We start from the raw sequence: 21,870 nt of genomic DNA, 5'->3' as shown, positions 1-21,870 counted from the left end.
GAAATTACACTAATCAACACGAAGTCATGGGAAACAATAATTGCCTGCTTTACTTTCATATAACACGGATCGCATAGAAAACGTGAAACTGGGGGCATACAGAGTGACACAGTGTGTGCCTGTTGCCTAGCAACGGCAGAAAGGACACACAGGCCCATAGACAGCAAGACGCTTTCATAAGCCCCAAAAATTGGGAACACACAAACACAGACAGCAAGATAATCTAACATATACAGAAGTTCTGGAAAGAACTGAAACCTACTTTCCTTTGATATGACAAATATCTCATAGAAAAACAAAATATTTGGGGGGGGGCACGCATAGAGCAAGAAAATTTCTCAAGCCTGTTAACAAAAATTAGGGAGATACAAGGAAAACAAGGTAATATCGCAAGCCTCATAAGCCTAAAAATTAGGGTGGATTCATGGGCAGATGAATAGACACGGATGGATGCACAGACAGATGTTCTCACAAGACACTTTCATTTTTTAAAACAAGGGACATAGGCTGAAAACTGTTTAAGCTCCGTAATAAAAAGAGAGGCGTGTCTGGAACATTTTATAACGACATAACTCAATTACTTGGCACCTAATTCGAAGCTAAGAATCCGAAGAAGACCTATGTAAAAGGATTCTCAACTATTATCATCACCCGCAAACATAAGCGTCACATAATATTAGTAGTTTCTACTGACTTCTAATTCGGAGATACAACGGGAATTGTGAGCTCCGATCTGTATTCAACCTCGCATTAACCCTTCTGGGGCAAGTAATCCTATACTCAATTCATGCAATATGCAGTAATACGTCAACATACCAATATTCTACTGCTCAATTATTGACGTAATTTGTCACGGCAATATACAGATACGGCACTGCCCCGTGTAATTATTTCTGTTAAGCACTTCACTGCGCAAAACGCTAGTCTAGATGCAATTTAAAACAACAGATTACAAAGTGATGGTAATGAAACAAAGACTCTGGAATTCTATTGTACATGTAAAGTCCTATATCTGCTCGTTAGAGTTGTGAAGTGTTTATATCGATCACTACTTGATATTATATTCTACTTTGTTCAATAATCTAATAAAAGTTTAAGTCCATGCAGACATGCGGAGGACAGAGAAACACACAGGCTAGTGATTTCAATGATAGAGTAGGAGCTGATACGTGGAGTAGTAAACGAGGAATGGGATAAAATATGTATAAAATCTAGTGAAAATTTATTAGAGTGAAGAGGCGTGCACTCCATATGCTATTTCTATATTATCCATATTTCATTGTTCCTGACTTTAACCTATTGCTGGTACAAATCACCTCTTATGAAACTAACAACAGGTGATTATTTGCTGGCGGCTCAATTCGAAGGACCGGGTTTAGTTACGCGGTAGTTTACATGGGTCTAGTGGGGGGTAAACGCCGATAACAGTGACCGCGCCGTCTGAGGCAAAAACCGCCTTCGCCTTCCCGAACACTGGGATTGTGGGTTCGAATCCCACTTGAGGCATGGATATCTGTGTGCGTTTATTCTATGTTTGTGTTGTTCTATGTGTAGGTAGTGGCCTTACGATGGACTGATCCCCCGTCTAAAGAGCCTTAACGACTGTGTATAAGATTAATAAACTGCAAAAGCGGCCAAGGTTCAACAAAGAGCTGTAGAGCCTTATATAGAATAGATAGACAGTGGTGGATAAACTGGCGCTGCGACATTGTTTTCTCGGAGGACTTCTGTAATCCCGTGCCAATTATTATTCGACTGATGTTCCGTAATATTGAGCTTGCACAATAGGCCCATTTGACGCCAAGGTTTAAAGGGACACCGCCTAATCTCATTCCTAAACTAAAAATATAGTAATATTATTGACAGGCAACGGTATTGCGCAGTCAGAACTGATCCCTTTCATATTTTGTTATATATTTATAATAAATACTGAATAATACTTAAAATAAATATTCTATATGCGAATAAGATGAGCCGGAATATCACAGTCGGTATAGCGACTGGCTACGGGCTAGATGAGAGAAGGCTCAGAGTTCGAGTCCCGGAAATGACAAGACTGTTCTGTTTCCCACGTCGTCCAGAACAGCTCTGGGGTTCACCCAGCCCCCTATCCAATAGGTACAGGGGGTAAATCACAGGGGCATGAAGCTGACGACCCACCTCACACTAGTGCCGAAGTTAAGAAAATGTGGTTCTATACATCTATACAATCTATAGCAATAATCTGTGGGGCTGGGTGACCTGGTTTCGATTCCCGAAGGAACAATAAATTTTCACTTCTCCACAGAGTCCAGAGAGGCTCTGGGGCCCACCCAGGTACCTATCCATTGGGCAACTGTGACTGTTTCCACGGAGGTAATGCGGCCTGGGCGTGAAGCAGACCACTCTCATCTGACTCATGCCGAGGTCAAGAATGGTCGAGCTATAACTCCTCTCCACCATACGTCTTCATTGTGTGGTATTTTATTAATTAAACACAAGGATGATTTTACCTTTACTTTACTCAAAATTTCTGGGGCCGCACCATAGCTCAAGCGCTTAGTTGCTGTCTTCTCATGGCGGCGGCCCGGATTCGATCCCGGGTCTGGTCAAGTGGGATTTGTGGTGGACAAAGTGGAGCTGAGGCAGGTTTTCTCCGAGTACTTCGGTTTCCATTGCCAATCTTCATTCCACCAATTGCTCCACAATCACCCTCACCTATCATCTGGCGCTGGTACAGTAGGCCAGAAGTGGACGCACTACAAGGGACTTAGTCCCACCCCACTAGCAATAAAAAATACACAACATTTTACTAAAAGTTGTCTGTATTTTCAAAAATTAAGCATCTAACAGAGCGGATGGAATATTCATTAATTCCATATTATTTTAAGGAAAGAAGAAACAGAAGTCAGTGGTCTCCCAAACCTCACATTCCTCTCGAGGTTCATAAGGCCGCAGATCAGTATCACGAACGGATTACGGTGGGAGAAAGTTTAATGTAGTCAGGACGAAAAGTTATGAAATATTCGCACTGCGTAACAATTCCGGTCCGTTCGCTGTCTGTTGTTTATCTATCCCATAGCCGTAAGACTTGAGGAAAATGTGCACTGGGCATAACACTCGTGTTTACTCTTTCCCTACAACATTTCCTCGGAACAAGTTTTTCTCTGATAAATATTTAGCCAGTTATTCGAGAGTTGCGTGCTGAAGTGAATGAAGTCCCCCACGAATATTTTTGAATGTCTGTAGTTAGTCAGAATTATGGGAAATGTCGAAGAAAGTCTGTACACAGCCTCTGCATACAATGTCAATAAAATAATTTATCCCTTCTTTTGCTGTTATAGGCAGAAGGAATGTCGAACAGACATGGCGAAGAAAATGAGCCCATTTTACAGTTTTTATTGCGACCGGGCCATGGGTACTGAAATGAGACGCTTTACACAGTTGATTTTGTCCAAAATAATTAATATTATCTATCTATCTGACTGTCTATGTGTCTGTCTGAGATGACGTCAAGACGTTCGAGAGGCACTGGCTACACAAAAACACAGTAGAAAGAATTCAAGAGGGACGCATTATACTCAACAATCAGATCTAAATGCTGCTGTACACATAAACTGCTAATAAAATGGAGTATACATTTTAAATATATGTTATTTTATTTTCTTTCATTTAAATGTTGTGTTGTAAAAATCTAAGTTATTGTCAACTATTTTTGTTAAATAAATTACATTAAAAAATCTGTCTGTTCGTCCGTCTATTCATCTTTCTGACTGTCTGTCTAATAATCTATCTATCTAGCCCTCTACCTACCTATCTATGGCTCTATATTCTTTGCGGACCTTGGCTGCATCTTCAGTTTCTTAATCTACAGAGAGTCGGTAAGACTTCTTGGACTGGAAATCAGCCCGTCACAAAGCCGCTACCTACACACAGAACAAATACAAACACAGAATAAAAGCACCCACACATCCATGCTTCACGTGGGATTCGAACCCACGATCTCAGTGTTGGAGCGGGCGAAGACGGTTCATGCCTTAGAACGCGCGGCCACTGTGATAGGCAGATAATATTATTTTTTGAAAAATTAATCATACAAGCTTTATTAAAACTGCCTAAATGATCAACTATTAACGATTTTTCACTGGAATCACAGTTGCAATGTATTCAATGTAAAGAAGTAAACACGGAAACAGCGAAGCCGGTTCTGCTGAAACCTGATCGTTTAACTAACGGGCAATCCCATAACTACTACTAGAATTTCTGCGGAGAATATAATCATGATATCAGAACAAGCCTTCCCTTTATTATATATATTTACAACACCAATATTTACATGTCTAACGCGATACGGCTTGTGTGTTTTACTCACTGATGAAGGAGGTGGTTATTTCCAATGTTTCAGACATTGAGTTAAATGCCAGAGGGCCTGGAGAAATACTCGTATATATTCTGGCATTTGGGAAAACACTGACGAGAGGAAGGAAATTTAAACTGGCCTCTTCCATAAATACATAAATATGAAAAGAATGCCATTTGTTAGGCTACTTATTTCCACATGTATAAATTCTCTATTCAGAATTCACCGAATTTAACACTGAATTCAATATTAAAAAAAAAATATATATATACATATTATCAGCTGTAAAGGAAACTGCCACGGACATCCATTGGCCATCTATGTTTTTCTTACCCTCCTTTTACACAAATATGTTCTGTTAACACAATGATCTTTATTGAGTTTCAAGTAGTTCCCGTCTGCTGCCTGCACGTCCAGTCATTTAGTCTGAGTTTAAAATTGCGTCAAAAATTTTATACATAATGTCTCGCAGTTCGGAAATTTTATTTCATCCCTTCTTAATGGTCACTCGAAGGTATGACGCCACATACTCGTATACTACAACACTTTGTGTTCGTTTAACCAAGAAATCAATAACTGAAATCTAAAAACGAAAAGCACACGACATCCCGAAAACTTGAGCCAACAGGTGTTGCTAGTCAAGCAAACGTCTAACTGTTAGGAAATGTTGACACAGATATAACGAAACGTCATAACATTACACATTGATTTTTTTCTCTATAAATGTATAATTACATAGCCGGTGTCCCAACACGTAGCATGTTGTCTTGACAACTAACCGTATACACTTGGTCGTCGACTTACGACCGACTTCCATTCTGACTGACAGGTCGTAAGTCGAACTGGTCGTATGTCTGCCACATATTTATTAACAGTAGTTTTAACCTTCCAAATCCTTTTATCATCTTTATAATTTATTTTTAAAAACTTTTACATTTTAATAATCTTTCAATTTTTAATTTTTTGGTGGTTGCAAGTCGACGACCAAGTTTTTTTTATTATTATTTAATTTGGTTGCTAATTTACAATCTACTCTAGTGACAACAGAGTAATAAGTAAATGTTCGAGTGCCGTAGTAGCTTGTTGTGATAACCATCCACTGATGGTCTTCACGCGTCTCCTAGGTTAGGTCTTCCGGCCAATGACGTTGGAGTCTTCTGTTCGCCAGGGGTTGGGCAGCGAGTTCATTTATTAGATAGTTGTCGTGGTCTACGATGCGATCTCTATATTTGGTGGGTTTTTTTTGATGACTTCCTTTATGAAGGGTATTCCGAGATCTGCATGAAGGGTTTGATTGGATACGAACCATGGGGCTGACTCTACTTGCAAAGTTCAGTTTTCCTTTACCAATACACAAAAATTAATTTCTTTTTCTTCGTATCTATTACGAATATGTTCTGGTTATATAATTTAGGAAATCATTTGTCCTTTCAAGGTCATTTCCTTTCTCTTCCCCCACGCCTCTGAAGGCCTACTCTCTATAAACTATATATTATTCAGAGTTAACGAAAGATCTTATGGACTGTTCCTTCCAACAGGTCTTCAAACTGAAACAAAATTTACGCGTGGAGAACAAGGAGTGCAGTGTCCTTGATGGGACAATAGAGTGTCACCATACCATAATTAAGAAGCTAATGATCCGAAAAAGAACCGGATATCCTTTCAAAATTATACTTTCACAGCCGATGAATAAATTCCCTGTTTTGTGGAATTCAAAGATACGTTATAGCCCTAACAGAAGCTTAAAATAATTTCTTGGATCTGGGCACGTTAAATCCAGCCCATACCTTCACCCACATTATTATCACCATGTCTATCTATATGCTTCACGATCGGTCCCTTCCCTGCAGATTTATGAGAAAAATGTACGAGCCTACTTTTTCCATTCTCCCACACATGCTACATGCACTGCTCATCTACACTTATTTGATTTAATTATTGAAATTATTTCAGCTAATGGGTACAAATTATTAAGCTGCTCATTAAGCACATCGTGTCGCTTCGGCCCAAATACTCCTTCTAGGAAAATTAGGTTTTAAAGTTTGTTTTTTTTTTACTGTAATTAGGTACAGTGGCCGCGCGGCCTAAGGCATGAACTGTTTTCGCCCGTTCGAAAACTGCAATCGTGGGTGCGGTTCCTACTCGACGCATGTGTGCGTGTATTCTGTGTTTGTGTTGTTCTATATGTAGGAAGCGGCCTTGCGACGGGCTGATCCCCCGTCCAAGGGGTCCTACCGACTGTGTATAGGATTAAGAAACTAAAAAAGATGCCAAAGTTCAAAAGGGCCGTACAATCACAGAGAGAGAGATAGGTACTTCCCATCGCTGATCGTTCACATGGAGAATACGTACTCTTGGCAACGCCGTAGATTCTAACTTTTCTTCTACCCTGAAAACAGTTGCAGCAGGTTCCTCCGAAATATTGTTTTTTTTTGCACTAAAGTACATCACGCTATTGGCCAGATTTCCGTAATTATTTAATGCATAAGTAAATTATATATATCCAGCAGATATGAATGACAATTTTCGGGCTGTAAAGACTGGCCTGCTCCTACCATGGCACATCATACGTAACTTAAACATCATTAATAAACTGAAGGCACAAGTGTCTCAAAATTTTCGTCCATGATTTATTCTGACCGTCTTACAGTGCATACATTTATTCACCTTACTCTTCTCTCTTGCACTACATGTTTCGGCACTAAAGTGCCATCTTCAGGTGCTTTTCGATGTACGTCGAATTACTTCATTGCATGCCCTGTTGTCTTTATACTAAAATAACTAAACTATATAACACACTTTAGTGCCGAAACACGTAGTGCAAGAGAGAAGAATAAGGTGAATAAATGTATGCACTGTAAGACGGTCAGAATAAATCATGGACATAAATCAGGGCAACAGGACGCTAAAATATAACAGTCTGAATATTAATTTGTGGCAGAAGTTTATTGGCGGTTATAGTTAAGAGCTGGAATTTATTTATCTTGCGTTCAAATAAATGAATAAGAAATTAAATCATTTCAGTCATTTATTGGCGAATAGAAACAAGATAGCTAATGAATGAAAGATAATGATACAATAAATATCAGGAAAGCGATACATGAACATAACTACAAAATGTTCGCTGTACAACATCGTCCACAACATTCTCAAATGAGCAGAATGAAAATGGAAATGTGAGTATGTTTCGTAAGCCTGTGGCCAAGGCGCCAGGCTGCAGGGTAGCTCCCACGTCACTTCATACTCTATCCGTACAAACTAGCTCACTGATTTACCCGTGACGATGTACGTTTGAATTTGGCGAGGTGTCCTGGTCTCAATAGTCTCTCCCAGGGGGAGGCAGTACCCTCAAGTAGTTCACCGCCTACAAAATCCGCATCTGTTTATCCTTCATAATTGAGTTTCCATCTCTTTCGACGTCACATAACTCCTGCGTTTGAAACAGCGGCTTTAAATAACTAGAACGAACGTAAATTTTTCTTTTCTCCTTTCCTTAACACACACGTACTACTTCTTCCTTTCCGTCCCCTAATCTTAGCCCCTCCCTTTCTCCAGTTCCGCTTGCTTCCTGTACTCCAAAATATATTCTATGAACAAATCCACTCGGGGAAAGGGTTCCCACTATAAACATTGTCTGATATGTATGAAATTTGACGCATACTTTTCTGGTATCATTAGAAACTCCCCTAGGAAGTGTGTATTACTTTTATTGCTAGTGGGGTGGGACTAAGTCCCTTGTACTGCGGCCACTTCTGGCCTATTGTACCAGCCCCCGATGATAGGTGAGGGTGATTGTGGAGCAATTGGTGGAATGAAGATTGACAGGGGAAACCGAAGTACTAGGAGAAAACCTGCCCCAGCTCCACTTTGTCCACCACAAATCCCACTTGACCAGACCCGGGATCGAACCCGGGCCGCCGCGGTGGGAAGCCAGCGACTAACGCCTGAGCTATGGCACGGCCAAGTGTGTATTAAGTACAGGGAATAGCAGTCCTTCAGATAGCCATGTTTGGCAGTGAGATACAAAAGTATATTTTAGACTAAAATATATGCCTAAAAAGTGATTAGTTTACTCTCAAAGCCAAAGATATATTTCCTGAAGTTCACAATCTGGCTGTGAACCCTTTCGAGGAAAATACTTTTTTCTTTCTTTGTTGTAAATATAGTTAAATGATATATTAAGCCATTAGGAGCAGTGGAATATGTTACCAATGATCAGAATCAAATGATGTAGAAACGAAGGAAATATGTCATACGCAGGTTTAGAGATAAGTATATACTGCAAAAAGATTTTCAGCAGTGAAGGCAACATTTTCTCTCTTTTAGGATTTTAAACATGCTGAGTTAGTGGGAAACGTTTTCAACTCGACATGTACAGAACTTCCTCACGTCGAGGACATCGTAACGAATTTGTTTAAGGGATTACTGTTCTGCTTGCCGGAAGTAACGGTGCTCCAAGAAACATGAAAACCAACGTAGTTACAATTTCTCAACAAACAGAAAGTCTACCCAAGCGGTTACAAATTACATATTACGCTTAAAGTCAGAATCAGTCACTCTGCGATGAATGCATTATATTGCGTGATATGAAATTATAAAATGTACGCTTAATAGGAGTGTTCGACAGAAGGAATTATCTTATGAATAAATGTTAAAATTCTTGATTTTCAAATTAATATTGAGCCAAGAAAATGTAGTTAATGTGAGAAAGAGAAGTTATATCCTATAATTCAGAAAAGTACCTTATTTTAGATAAAATGAAAAATTAACACTTTCCTTATTATAATAAACACATTTACATGCAAACTGCTGTATTTTACTTGATTTTTTTTAAGTATAATAGAAGCTACAACAATATTCTGCATGTATTGGGAATAAATATTAAGATTTCAGTGTTCATTGATATTACACGCTCTAAAGTAAACTTAAACATGGGCTTACATGCTATAAATTCGTAATATATTGGAGGCCCACTGGGGCTGTAGTGCCAAGGAAAGGAAAAAAAATAATTATCGACTTTCACTGAAGTGCTCGCTTTACCTTAAGTTTTCTAATTAAATTATAGACCTATACTTTATTTCTCGCTCTTGTATTACTTGTCCCAACCATTTCATAAAAAAGAAATGGGTTTCTAAATAAGCGTGAAAAATATGTTGTTCCTGCAACATCTTCCCCCTTATTTTCATATACATCACTCACACACCAAACAACAGTGAAAGAAGGCTTTGTACTTATTATCCACACTTAATGGATAGATTGTATAATTATTGGAGTTAAAAAAAAAAGGAATTCGGGAAGTGATATAACTGGAAGGACGAATATCATTTTTTCATTTATCGTATATTTAACGAAGCTATGGATATATGAAACCACATAACATTGAATTATTGGGTTAATAAGTAACGAAATTAAAAAAGGGTGTGCTTGGAAATAGTCGTGGCCTCATTTGAGATACCATGTCGGCATTTGGCTCGCGGGAATACGGGAAACTGCGTAGAAGAACTTCGGTCAGGATATCAAACGTCCCGTTCCATATTCGAAACGGCTACCTTCATAATACATTTTAATGGAATAAGGCTGAGTCAACTTTCTCGACAGGGATACTGTGAGAGGTCTCATTTGACATCAGAGTGTATAAAGAACATACTCCCTTAGAGTTTCACGGGAATGCATCTCACGTGTGGCATTGTCACTGCTGACATAATCGCACAAATATGGGTTAAATCGCAGCAATCAATAGCTCGCTTTATGGCAGCGAGCTCCACTGAACGATATAATCCAATCACACAAGACTTCTCTACAAAACAGTGAACTGGAAGTATGCCACTGACAAGAAACATAGAAACACCAGCATCAAAATTCACACAACGTATTGCTCACGATAGATCAATCATGTTTTGTTGTGGTTCACGTCGTTCCTATAGAGTACACAAAGAGGTACTACACTGTTCCCATATATCTGCATTATCGTAAGCTTCATTAAACATGTCAAACTGCAGTAAGGGAGTGAGTATGATTTGTCGGGTTCTTATTGCATGTCACAACCGGTATAATCCTTTTTCATTTCATACGACAAACACAATGGAAACAACTATACGTAGACTACCCAACGTTTCTTTCATCTTCAGGTTTTCAGCTAAACTATTTATGAATTTCTTGCGATACATATGTTCTACATGTTCAACACATCTGATCTTTGTTTATTTTATCCCTCTAATAATAAAAAACTCCGTGGCTTGAGTTCACAAGCGAACTATACTGACCGAGAGAGTTCCGAGTGCTGTGTATAAGGTGTCAATAAATCTAATCACGCACATCCCTTAAGTCGTGACAATATATACCCCCGAAGATCGTGTTAATTTTTACTTGCCAAATATTATTAAAATTAAATACATGCGTATATGGACAGGATTCATTCTACTAATATCGGTTGAAATCAACGGTAAACTGAACAGACAGCCGTACAGAGGCATCTTATTTGTTACAGGCTCTCTGATTCTAGAGAAAGCCACTAAATGTCAGAAATAAAAGACTACTCGCTCTTTTGTGACATGCCATTCAGCTTGTCACTGTACAAAGCGTTAACGCTGAGAATTCATGCTAAAGTTAGACTGGTAAACGGTAAAGGTACATAATTACGCACAACGCCTTAAGGACTTATGGGGAAGTGGAGGTGCAGCTCCATCATTCTTGACCTCAGCACTAGATGGAGGTGAGTGGTTAGTTCAAATTCCAGCCGCTGCAACCCAAGGAAACAGGGGTACCCAATATACGGGAGGCTGGCTGGTCCCTAGAGCCGGTCTGCATGTTAGGAGAAGAGAAAGATAATTTTCCCCAGCCAGGAATGGAACCCTGATCGTTCAACTCGTAGCCCGTCGCAACACAGACTGAGCTATCCCGGCTACCCGATATAGTAATGTGAAACTGCGTAATTTCTGAGTTCTCACTCCCCGTTTTAACACACTTTTATGTGCAGAAAGTGTCTCGACTCGCGTTTCAATCTGAGGTATGATATATCTCCTTTGTAAATAGGACCATACAACTCTGGAACCAACTACCTGCAGATGCTTTAGGTACTCTGTCCTGTAAACCAAGTAATTTTAGGCAAAGGGTTAGGAGAGTGATAAATGAGGCGAAGTGAAGTCGGGGTGGAAATAATTAAAAAGAAAAAAAAATTGTAGTGAAGTGAAGTGAAGTGAAGTGAAGTGAAGTAAATGACATTATGCATCCATGACTGTTGGTTTCCTTTTGTTTGTGTTTTGGGTGTTGTATTTTTTCTCTCTGTCTCTGTAATTGTTGTTGTATTTGTTGCAGTTGTTTGTATTTCTCTGTAATTGTTGTAGTTGTTAATCGTATTTGGTTTGTATTCATTGTGGTAGGATGTCCTTATTGTTTTGTTTTGTGTATTGTGTTTTGTTTGAACGTGTTGTCACTTAGTGTAATGTGTGTTACTTGTCTGTTGTGTCCTATTGTGTACTACTGCCACCGGGCTAAAACCCAATTGCAGTATGAATGGGAAGAGGCAAGAGAGACTAATCCGTCAAGGTGCAAGAGAGAGACTCGACGTAAATTTCTAGGGACTGAAGAAAGGATAATGAGGAGGTAAGATTGGGATTAATATGCCCGGAGGATGGCGCCGGAGAGAGCTGCTGGAATGGTACGAGACAACTCTCCTGCAGATAGAACTAATACTCGCAACCTGCATTAAAATGGAGTAACTCATACTCTGGAAGGAACAGGCTAGTAGCCTAATTTAAAGAAAAGAAGTAGAAGTAGGGGGGAGGGGAAGAAGAAGTAGAAGAAGAGAGGAAAGAAAAAGAAAATGATCCTTTTATATGTGGAACTCTCAGAACGATACAATTGATTTGATATAGTTAAAAAGGCAACATAAGGATTCAACCACTCCATTTCCCAAAGGCTGGCACCTTAGTAACAGAACAACATGACAAAGGGTTAGTCCAAACTCTCTGTAATTAAACTAATTGCATTGCATTTTTCCGACATTTAGCAGAAATCCATTTCTTACAAAGAATGATGTACACCCGCCCCCACACGCTTAACTTCACGCGGTGTATGCCTCGACTAAATTCAGCGGAATGAGTCTTAAATCCCAGGGGTACACGGGTGTTGGCTCGCTTACGTCGTTTTTTGGATGCGGGCTCGATCGGTTAACCCCCTAGCACAGGTTCCACAGGAACACCCTCACTACCTGGCCTCTACCCACTAACTCCCCCGGCTTCCACTCACTGACTAACCGCTGACCCCCGCTGCTGCTTCCAGAAATCACGTTCTTAACCATCTCGAACTTTCCACTGGGAGGTTTTCATGACCAAATACACGGACCCCTTCCGGTCTGCACACCTTCTAGAAGTTTCTCGAAGCTTCGATCCACAGGTCCTCCACCCCCACAGGCACGGACGAAAGAAGGTATACCTACTCCCCCTTGAACGCAATGGACTCACCAACCTCCCTTCAGTCCCTCGCAACAAAAGGCCAGTTCAGAGGACCATGATCCCTCCGGGGCATCTCATTCCTACAGCTAAACTTAACCGTTACTTACAAACAAATAAGACTTTCCGTGAAGGATGCGTACGGTTACAGATGGTGGTATTGGTTACGTATCTAGGGTTAAGTACATAGATGCCAGTGAAAATTCTAGCCTTACTGTAAAGAACGGAATTAAAAGCAAATGCATTATTGTATGCAGCAGTGAAAACAAGACCCAATACTCTTACAGAATTGCTATTCATATGAGGATAATAACATGTAGTAATAGCTGCTACATGAAGATATCCTGTGATACTCATCGGGTTACGTGTTTTAGTATCATAAACCGGTCTAGTAAAACAGAGGAGCATTAGATGAGATTTATGAGTTTCTGGACTTTTCTTTTCCCTTGGCACTACAGCCCCAGTGGGCCTAGGCCTACCTCCATGAACTTCTCCGTTCACTTCGGTTTTTCTAGATCTTACACATTCGGTAGGACTCCTTGGGCGGGTGATCAGCTCGTCGCAAGGCCTCTACCTGCACACAAACACAGAAAAACGCACACAAACTAAACGTCCATGCCCTGAGTGGGATTCGAACCCAGGATCCCTGTTTCCAAGCGAGTGAAGACAGTACATGCCTTAGACCGCTCGGCTACCGTGAACGGCATTTCTGGACTTTACCCATAGAATAATATATTCTACTAATATGCAAAGTTCCGAAAACTTAAGCAGAGCAGTGCTTTCCACCTCTTTCACGCCGGTGTCTTTCTCGGCTTATTCTTTGACCCTGAAGAAGGAGGCAATATGTTCCTCCTAAAAGTCCGTTGCCTTTCAACGGACTACATGGCGTTATATCCCAGAAGACAGTGTTCCCCAAAAAGAGCTTCTGCTCTGGTGCTACGTCACAGACAGACAGAAGTGTATACATGACCTCCAATTAATTTATGCAAGAAACTCCAATATACTTAATATCAAAATTAGTCGGCTGTTCCCGAGTTGCCGGCAAGAGATGACATAGCATAGAAAATCGTTGTCTTTGTCTGGAAATCCATAAGACTCGCGAAAGAACTGTATTGTTTATACAGGATGTTGAAGAAAGGGTTACAGGCTTGAAGGGGATACAGTAGTCACTGAAATCAGCAAGAGCGTCCTAGTCAACATAAGTAGTACGTACAAAAATCAGTGCTTGCTGGGATATGGGAGAGTCATTTGCTGGATGAGCCTCTTAGGTTATCAACTCCTGGGACCTGTTGTCTTCCCTAAGAGACTAGTAGGTGCAGTTTACCGTCATGTTTTGCTGGACGATTTACCAGTACTCTTGGAACACGTGCCTCTTCATCGATGATAACACATGTTGTTCATGCATGATGGGGAACCACCTCATTTTCTTTGCCTTATCAGACAGCATCTGAACAAACTTCAGGCGAACTGTGGATAGGAAGCCGATGTCAAGTCAACTGGCCTGCATGATCTCCTGACCTCTATCGTCTGGATTTTTGTCTTCCCGAACAACAAAAACTTCGGTGTATTCGGTTCCAGTAAATTAATTAGTGGTATTACACAAACGGTTGCGAATATCTGTCAGGAGGTTCCAGCAAAGTACGCACCTCTGTATGGCGGAAAGCTGAAAGTTTTGTTTGAACGCATGGGAAGCTCACAAGCAACATCTGCTGTATAGCTCACACGAATATTTTCCATATCTCAGCAGGCATTGCTTTCTGTCCATATGTTGGCTGGGACCTCTTGCTCCCTTATGTCAGTGCTATGCCCCCTTAAAGCCTTTAATCAATTTTTAACAGTCTCTATATTGTGTTTTAATATTCCCTTTAACTTACTTTGTGGTACGATTTTCGCCCTGATAAATATTAGAGAGTTACAGGAAATTCATAGTCAAACTGAGGGCCGTTACGCATGTAGCTCTTCATGTAATGTGATCTTGTTGTGAAGCCTCCAATCCATAATTAAAAGAAAGAATGTCAACGGCTCAGGGGCTCATACTGGTTTACAGACGGACACACAAAGTCTCCACTTATGACGGTGTTATTTACTGTGTAAATGAGGATTAAAAATAATAATTTAGAAACGTTGCATAAAATTAAGAAAGTGTGAGGTCTGAGATCCACACAACGGTGACTATAATCACTGTCTCCTAGAATGTGACGCCATGTATTTTGGTAGAACGTACCAACCATGAGAGGAACATGCTCCCTCACGGCTGTCAAGCCCTCACTACTGCAACAGGACTATAATTATTAATCAAAATTATGAATGACTAATCAACAATTCGTTAACGGATTTGGATTACCTGCAATGTGACTGCAATTATCATGGACACTTCTTTGATTAAACTGCATTCTCACGAAAATAAAAACACGTATATCTATTCAATTCCTATGAACTCAGTGCCCAAGAAGGAACACATATAGCAGACGTCAAGTCACAAGTCCTAAGATATAAAAGAGGCTGTAAACAATAAAACTGTTATATAATTCACATCCTTCATATCCATAAATGTGTGTAGATTGCATTCTTATCACTCCGCTTCTCATTAAATTCATTCTTCAGTAGCCTTATAAATGTCAGCACCTTAAATCATTCCTGCCTGACTTGAACAGAACATCCAGTTCTATACTTTCAAGGTACCGGAATGAAATAAAACAATATTCTAATATCTAAAATATTTTTGGACTAGATAAATAAATCAAAATTACGTTCACTTAGAAATTATGGATCCATTAAATTTGGAGAATATTTGTTGCGATACAAAATCATTTACAACGCTGTAAATGCTTACTAATTTTAAACATGAACACAATATATTGAAATATTACGGTACTCAGAGACATAAATACGCACACACAAAGAATACATTTTCTAAGAAAGTGACACCTCGAACATTGTGGAAGAGAAACAAATCCAACACTCCTCCTATTTCCTGACACATGGGTTATGAATTTATTTTCTCTGTAGCTAAAACTAAGCATCGGGATTTGTTTGACCTGTTCTATGTAGCTACTTCAACGACGTCATATATATATATAATTCCTTGATACTTGAAATTGTCTCTATATCTAAAACTTCACAATGAAATCAGAATTGAGACTGAGATATTTGAAAGTTTTTCAAGTGGCCCTCACAGAACATCCAACTTCATGAGAACCTCCATTACTCTGTCTAGTGCAGTTTCATTCGTTAAGAAGTTTTCAGGGTGAAGCTTTTCTGCATAGAAATGAAACCAATCTTTCTCTTAGATGGCTCACTTCTCATGTGAACTGGCTTACTTCTGTATAAAGTGACTAAACTTGTCTAGGAAGGAAACTAGAAATATGGACCAACAAGACTTAGAGAACGCTTGATATGCAATGAGTTTAAAATCAAGTCTGTTGTCTGAACTCTGTGTAAAGATGTATCCATCCGTGCTGTTTCTTTATCTCTTCAGTAATAATCCGGCACGTATGTGAACATGCTTGTAGGATCCTCAAGAAAATGAAAAACCTCTCCAATATCAGAACCTGCTAAAATACAACCAATCGTCCCAGACAACCTCCAGTCCTCACAAGGCTTCTTCCTAAAATAAGTGACAACATGACCTTCTCTATCTTCCTCGGTCTATAAAAAGCAACTACATATCAAGAAGTTCTCCCTTGTATAGTACTTATGGATTATTTTCTTCCCATCCAAGCTACACATTCAGCCAATCGTGATGTCTTAAATTGTACCTCCATAAAATAGATCACTAGGGGCATAAATCACTAAGTTCCCACGATCCATGGTTTTAAATTATGCCTATCATCCCTCTTAATTCCAAATATTTTCCGGAGCACGCTGTGTCCAAATGGCTGTAAGTAGACACCTACACATATTAATATTAATGTAATTAGGTTCTGTGTTTCAGATGCTTGATTTGTTGCAGTGATGCTGAACACTTAAACACAGAAGAGAAATGCATGTAACAGACTTCACAGACCTCGTACAGAAAAGCTATGCAGTTCAATTTTTTGGTTGTTTCGTTTTATAAAGCGATAACCAGGGAAAAATTTACTCGTGCAAGCGGTTGTCGTGTTTCAAAAACGCTTTGCTGATTGTAGGCATTACAATAAACGACAAGTTCAAGCGGTAGGTCCCTCAGTGTTTCTAGCTTGTACTTCTCTCTCTCTCTCTCACACACACACACACATACACACGGGGAAAACGTCACCGTCAACTTTTTTTTTAATCCTGATATTGCAATTCAATCCATAGAGTGGGTAAAATTTGTCCCTGTGCTTAATTAGTTAAGCACTATGCCATGAAGACATATGACGAAATAGAGGTATAGCTTAAACTTTCTTGACCTCAGCACTAGATGGAGGTGAGTGGTCAGCTTCACGCCCCGGGAAAAGAGCCCCCGATACCCATTGGATAGGAGGCTGTGTGAACCCCATTTTCGATCTGGAATCTATGGAGGAGAGAAAAGTATTGTACTGCTGGGAATCAAAGCCGGGTCGTTCAGTCCATGGCCCATCATTATACCGACTGAGCTGTCTCAACTTCTGGCCATACAATGGGAACAGATAAAATGTTTTATTTGTTCTAAGGACGTCTGGTAATAAACGTAAGTCACTCTATGTCCCTTGGCAGCCCTGTCACCAAAGAATGGATCGAGTGTATAGGCAGCTCGGACGTGACAAATGGAAACCTGCCTGTCCTGTGCCTCAGTCAGTTGTAACGATTCATACATTTAGCGAAATCACGAAACGTACTTCAGACAGTACAAAGGCAAATTGAAACTGATAGAATCTTAAAACAAACATTACTGCCATGACATGTTTATAAAAATGCAAATGCAAAGAATAAAACTGATTTAAACATAATGGAGGAAGATCTACGCCACAAATTACTACACGTGGTTCTTTTCCAGCAATCATTTTCCAAATAGAATTTATGAACTTTTCAACAACCTGTTAGAAGGATATTTCTTATAACACCGTCTCCATTTATCACAATAGTTTCTTTGAGAATTTACTTGCAGAGGAGTTTCGGCTTTCCAGTCGTGTTCTCATTATCAATATTAATATTAGTATGATTTAATTTGCGTGGGAAGTCTTGGGAGTGCAACTTCTTGTAACTCAGTAACCATGCAGCACTCACGTAAGCCACGTAATACCATGCTGTATATTATATAAACCTTAAACATAACAAAACCGTTCCTTTTGGAAAAATGAACCAAAGAGAATTACAGTGAAGGAATTACGTAAACGTTTCTACCTGATGATGATCATATAAGGTCGCGATATGCCGGAGAAGTGACATTCATAAAAGAGTGGCAAAGGGGCACACCAGCAGCCTACGAGCATAGAATGTAGTTACACTTTCAAGATGTGAGGGGAAATTTCACGCACTACACATTGTGCGTATTTTCAGATGACGTGATGAACACTTCGGCTGTAAAGTTTTGATGACTTTACCTGAACTTTGATATAACTTCCGTATATTCGTCTTTTACATTAATGATTTAAGTAAGGTGTGAATGTACAGAATTCTTTTGAGGATACTCTGTAGATAAGCGTATTTAACTCACCAACGACAGTCATGTCTCCATGGTCGGACACCGTCTGGAAGGAAGGTGCCTCAGCAGAGACCTCACAGCGGTAACGTCCCGTACTAGACAGGTTCACAGATTTCAGTACAACCTGGCTCTCCGTCGAGTTGTGGATCTGCAACACACGGCAGCAAGCTCTACATTCCCAATATCGTTTAAGCTTCACCATCTACTACTACTGTTAATGACTCTGCAGCCCAGTTTGGGCCCTGGTCGCTTCTCTCAGTTTATTAATCTTATGCACAGTCTGTAGGACTCCTTGAACAAGGGATCAGTCATCGCAAGGCCGCTACCTACACAGAGAACAACACAAACACAGAAGAAACGCAGATATCCATGCCTCGAGTGGGATTCGAACGTACGATCCAAGTGTTGCTTCAGTATCTACAAATCCTAAAATAAGCATACGTTCTAAGAATGATATAAAATGTTGCACAGTTCTTCCGCTTAAATACTTGGGAGAAGAATGGCCAAGCTGCACCAGTCAGGAAGGCAGCAGATGTGTGTGCTGAGCTAACGCTATCTCTCTAATATGCCGTGGAGGCCCATACGGTTTTGAGACGGCAGCTCTTTAACCCCAGGAAGGTTCCTGGTATTCATTTACGTTATAGGCTGAGTCGACCGCAGGGCCATAATGCTGCTGGAAGTATTAGGTCAATTTAGAAACCCAATGGAGACAATGGGAATCGAACCTGCGACCTTCCGGCTTGTATAATAGTGCCTAAGCCAACTAGGCTACCGCGTGACCCGGGAGTGCGAAAGACGCTTCAATAGATAAGCAAGGTTTTGTGTGGTGGAGTGATAGAAAATTTACGTGTAATGGGTCATTCTATGCAAAATCAACAAGGTTCACTTCCCCATCTACTCTGTTTTTAATTAACTTTGGGTCAGTTCTACGGCCCAATAGNAGATTTGAATTTGATTTATGGAGACCTTCTCATAAACCAGGAAAGATGAAAAAATGAAGGAGGATGAGACTAGCGGGAATGTAGCATGTATAGGAGAAAAGAGAAATACATACAATATTCTACTCCCAAAACGTGGAGGAACAGTTCACTTGGGAGACACATATAGTTTTAGAAGAATATTAACACTGATCTCTAGGAAGTGCGGATAGAACACATCTGGCTCAGGATAAGGTAAGAGGTATCTTCGGAGCACTGTAATGGAATTTGAGTTCCACAAAAGGGAGGGACTTTTCCAATCAGTTTCTCAAGAAGAATACACCCGTGTATTAACACACTCATAGACGGCATCATATTAGTGTAAAGATTATGTGAGATCAAATTACAGTATCAGTAAGTGAAGAGGACATGAAATGTCCCGGAGTCGTTCCTACATAACCATAAGAGAGGTATTACAAACTAAATCCAGCGAGTAAAAGGTAATAAAAAAAAAAGGTAAAGTTATCCTTGTAACAGGCCTTGAAGGCCCACTTGGTTGTGAGACGCCGAGGCTCCCATATTTACTAGAATTTGTGAGACGTCGAGGCTCCCACATTTTATTAGACAGTCGGCTCATAGACGGATATAAGTTTGTTAGCCTTACGCATCGGCCACCCTTTATCCCCCAGGATTATTCCTGGTACTCATTTCTGTGGCCATACTGTGGCTGGAAGGATTAGGTCAATTGTAAAAGTCCACCTAATTGGGACTCGAACCCGCGACCTTCTGTAGCATAGTGCCTCAACCAACAACACTACCGCTTTCCCCTTGATAAAAATAATTTGTCGCATATTCTAAGTAGCATGGTACTGCAGAGTTAGGTTACCCGAATCTAACTCAATGGAATCGAGTTTTACTCAGAATGTAACATCAACTCGATCAAATGGTCTCATGTAGGGTTTAACGTGCACACAGCCGTGATGAGGGAGAGCTCTGTCTCTTGGGATATAACACCGTGCAGGCCGTTGAAGACCTGTGGAATTTGGACTGCATTATATCCCAGAATTCTTCAAGTTATTTTCCGCCTTTTATGAAACCTGAAGGTTCATTAACTTATTCACAATTCATTCATTCATTCATCAATGACTCTACAGCCCTTTGTTGGGCCCTAGCCTCTTCCTAAATTTTTTAAATATTTTTTTACACAGGCGGTAAAACTCCTTGGACGGAGGATCAGCCCGTCGCAAAGCCGCTACCTACCTACATACAGGACAACATAAACAGAATAAACGCAGAAACATCCATGCCTTGAGTGGGATCTGAATCCACGATTCCAGCATTCGAGTGGGCGAAGATAATGTAGTTCATGCCTTAGACTAGGAACACACACAGCGACATGGTCGTACGACGTCCGTACGGTTCATGTCGCATCAAGTAGTAGAATATAAGGTGTAGTATTAGCTTTAATACGTGAAGATATGCGACATCTACCGTACGGCAGTCGGAGAGCAAAGAAATGTATTTGGTCGCTCTGGTATGAAAAGGAAGTCGTGCGGGGAAAAAAATCGTACGACTTTTTCCGTACGACCGATGTCGCTGTGTGCGTTCCTAGCCTAAGACTGCGCAGCCACTTCCATTCACAAGAGACCTCTATGACTCTAGCTCATCTCAACCCATTTGACTCATAAAGCACGTGGTATATAGCTTGAAATGATTACTGAATTATTATCTTCGAAGAAAGTAAACACTGATCTAGAAGTAGTTTCCTTTGCATGAAAACAACTTTACTCTGTTTAATACTTGGCAACCCTTCCTTCTTTTCGTCGCCTTCTTCCCGGCTTATTTTACGACCCTGAGGAAGTCCACACTATATAGTGTCGAATAGCAGGATGACTGGTGTATGATAAAGTGGAAACAATTTGGAAAGAAGAGGCAGCGGCATAATCGCAGTATTAGACCTTTATTTCATTGGAGGGATCGAGGAAAATCACAATGAAATTCAGTCGGCATATTAAGCCTAGAATCGAACCGATCGCCTCGCGAATGCTAGCCAAAAGTGTTACTGCTAGAGTAGCGTGTTCTATTATTCAACGTCATGTTACACCCCAGCCCAATCTCCAATCTTAGTTAGTTAGTTAGTTATTGGAGAGGGTGGGTTTCCCCATGCACTGAGACCTGTATTGGTCCACTGTGCTTCCCTCTATGATTTCTACCAGTCTCTATATCCTACCGGTACTGGTGCTTACCATCAGTCCCGCCCAGCCAGCGAGACCGGCTCTACTAACTGAGAGGTATCTATAATGCTTCCCCCATCTACCAGAGGTATTAGAGACTGCTGTTGGGCGGGAAACGTCCGTAATTTGGCTCAGTGACCTCCTTTGGAAATATGAGGTTCTTTTACGTGCCGTAAAGCTACGACACGGGACCCACGGCTTAAAGTCCCTCCCGGTGGACTTGTTCCCTGAAATTTTCCGCCCTTAAAAATTCGACGACCTCCGCCGGGTATTTGAACCCGCGTACTACGAGTCATGAGGTGGGAACGTTGCCTCTAGATTATGGAGGTCGCTTCCCCAATCT

At 40.4% G+C, this 21,870-nt stretch overlaps 1 protein-coding gene across 1 annotated transcript in view; it reads right to left on the bottom strand.

Annotated features, from left to right (window-relative positions):
• Positions 1–21,870, bottom strand: part of LOC111873385 — a 114,460-nt gene that overhangs the window by 79,969 nt on the left and 12,621 nt on the right. Inside the window, exon 3 of the mRNA XM_023868050.2 lies at positions 18,389–18,524. Coding sequence (XP_023723818.1) covers positions 18,389–18,524 — 136 coding nt within the window. The remainder of the gene's footprint in view (positions 1–18,388; positions 18,525–21,870) is intronic.

The sequence above is a fragment of the Cryptotermes secundus genome, unplaced genomic scaffold, assembly GCF_002891405.2.
Source record: "Cryptotermes secundus unplaced genomic scaffold, Csec_1.0 scaffold22, whole genome shotgun sequence".
NCBI classification, from domain to species: domain Eukaryota; kingdom Metazoa; phylum Arthropoda; class Insecta; order Blattodea; family Kalotermitidae; genus Cryptotermes; species Cryptotermes secundus.
Note: the sequence above shows the minus strand (reverse complement) of the source record. Positions and strands in the feature narration are given on the sequence as shown.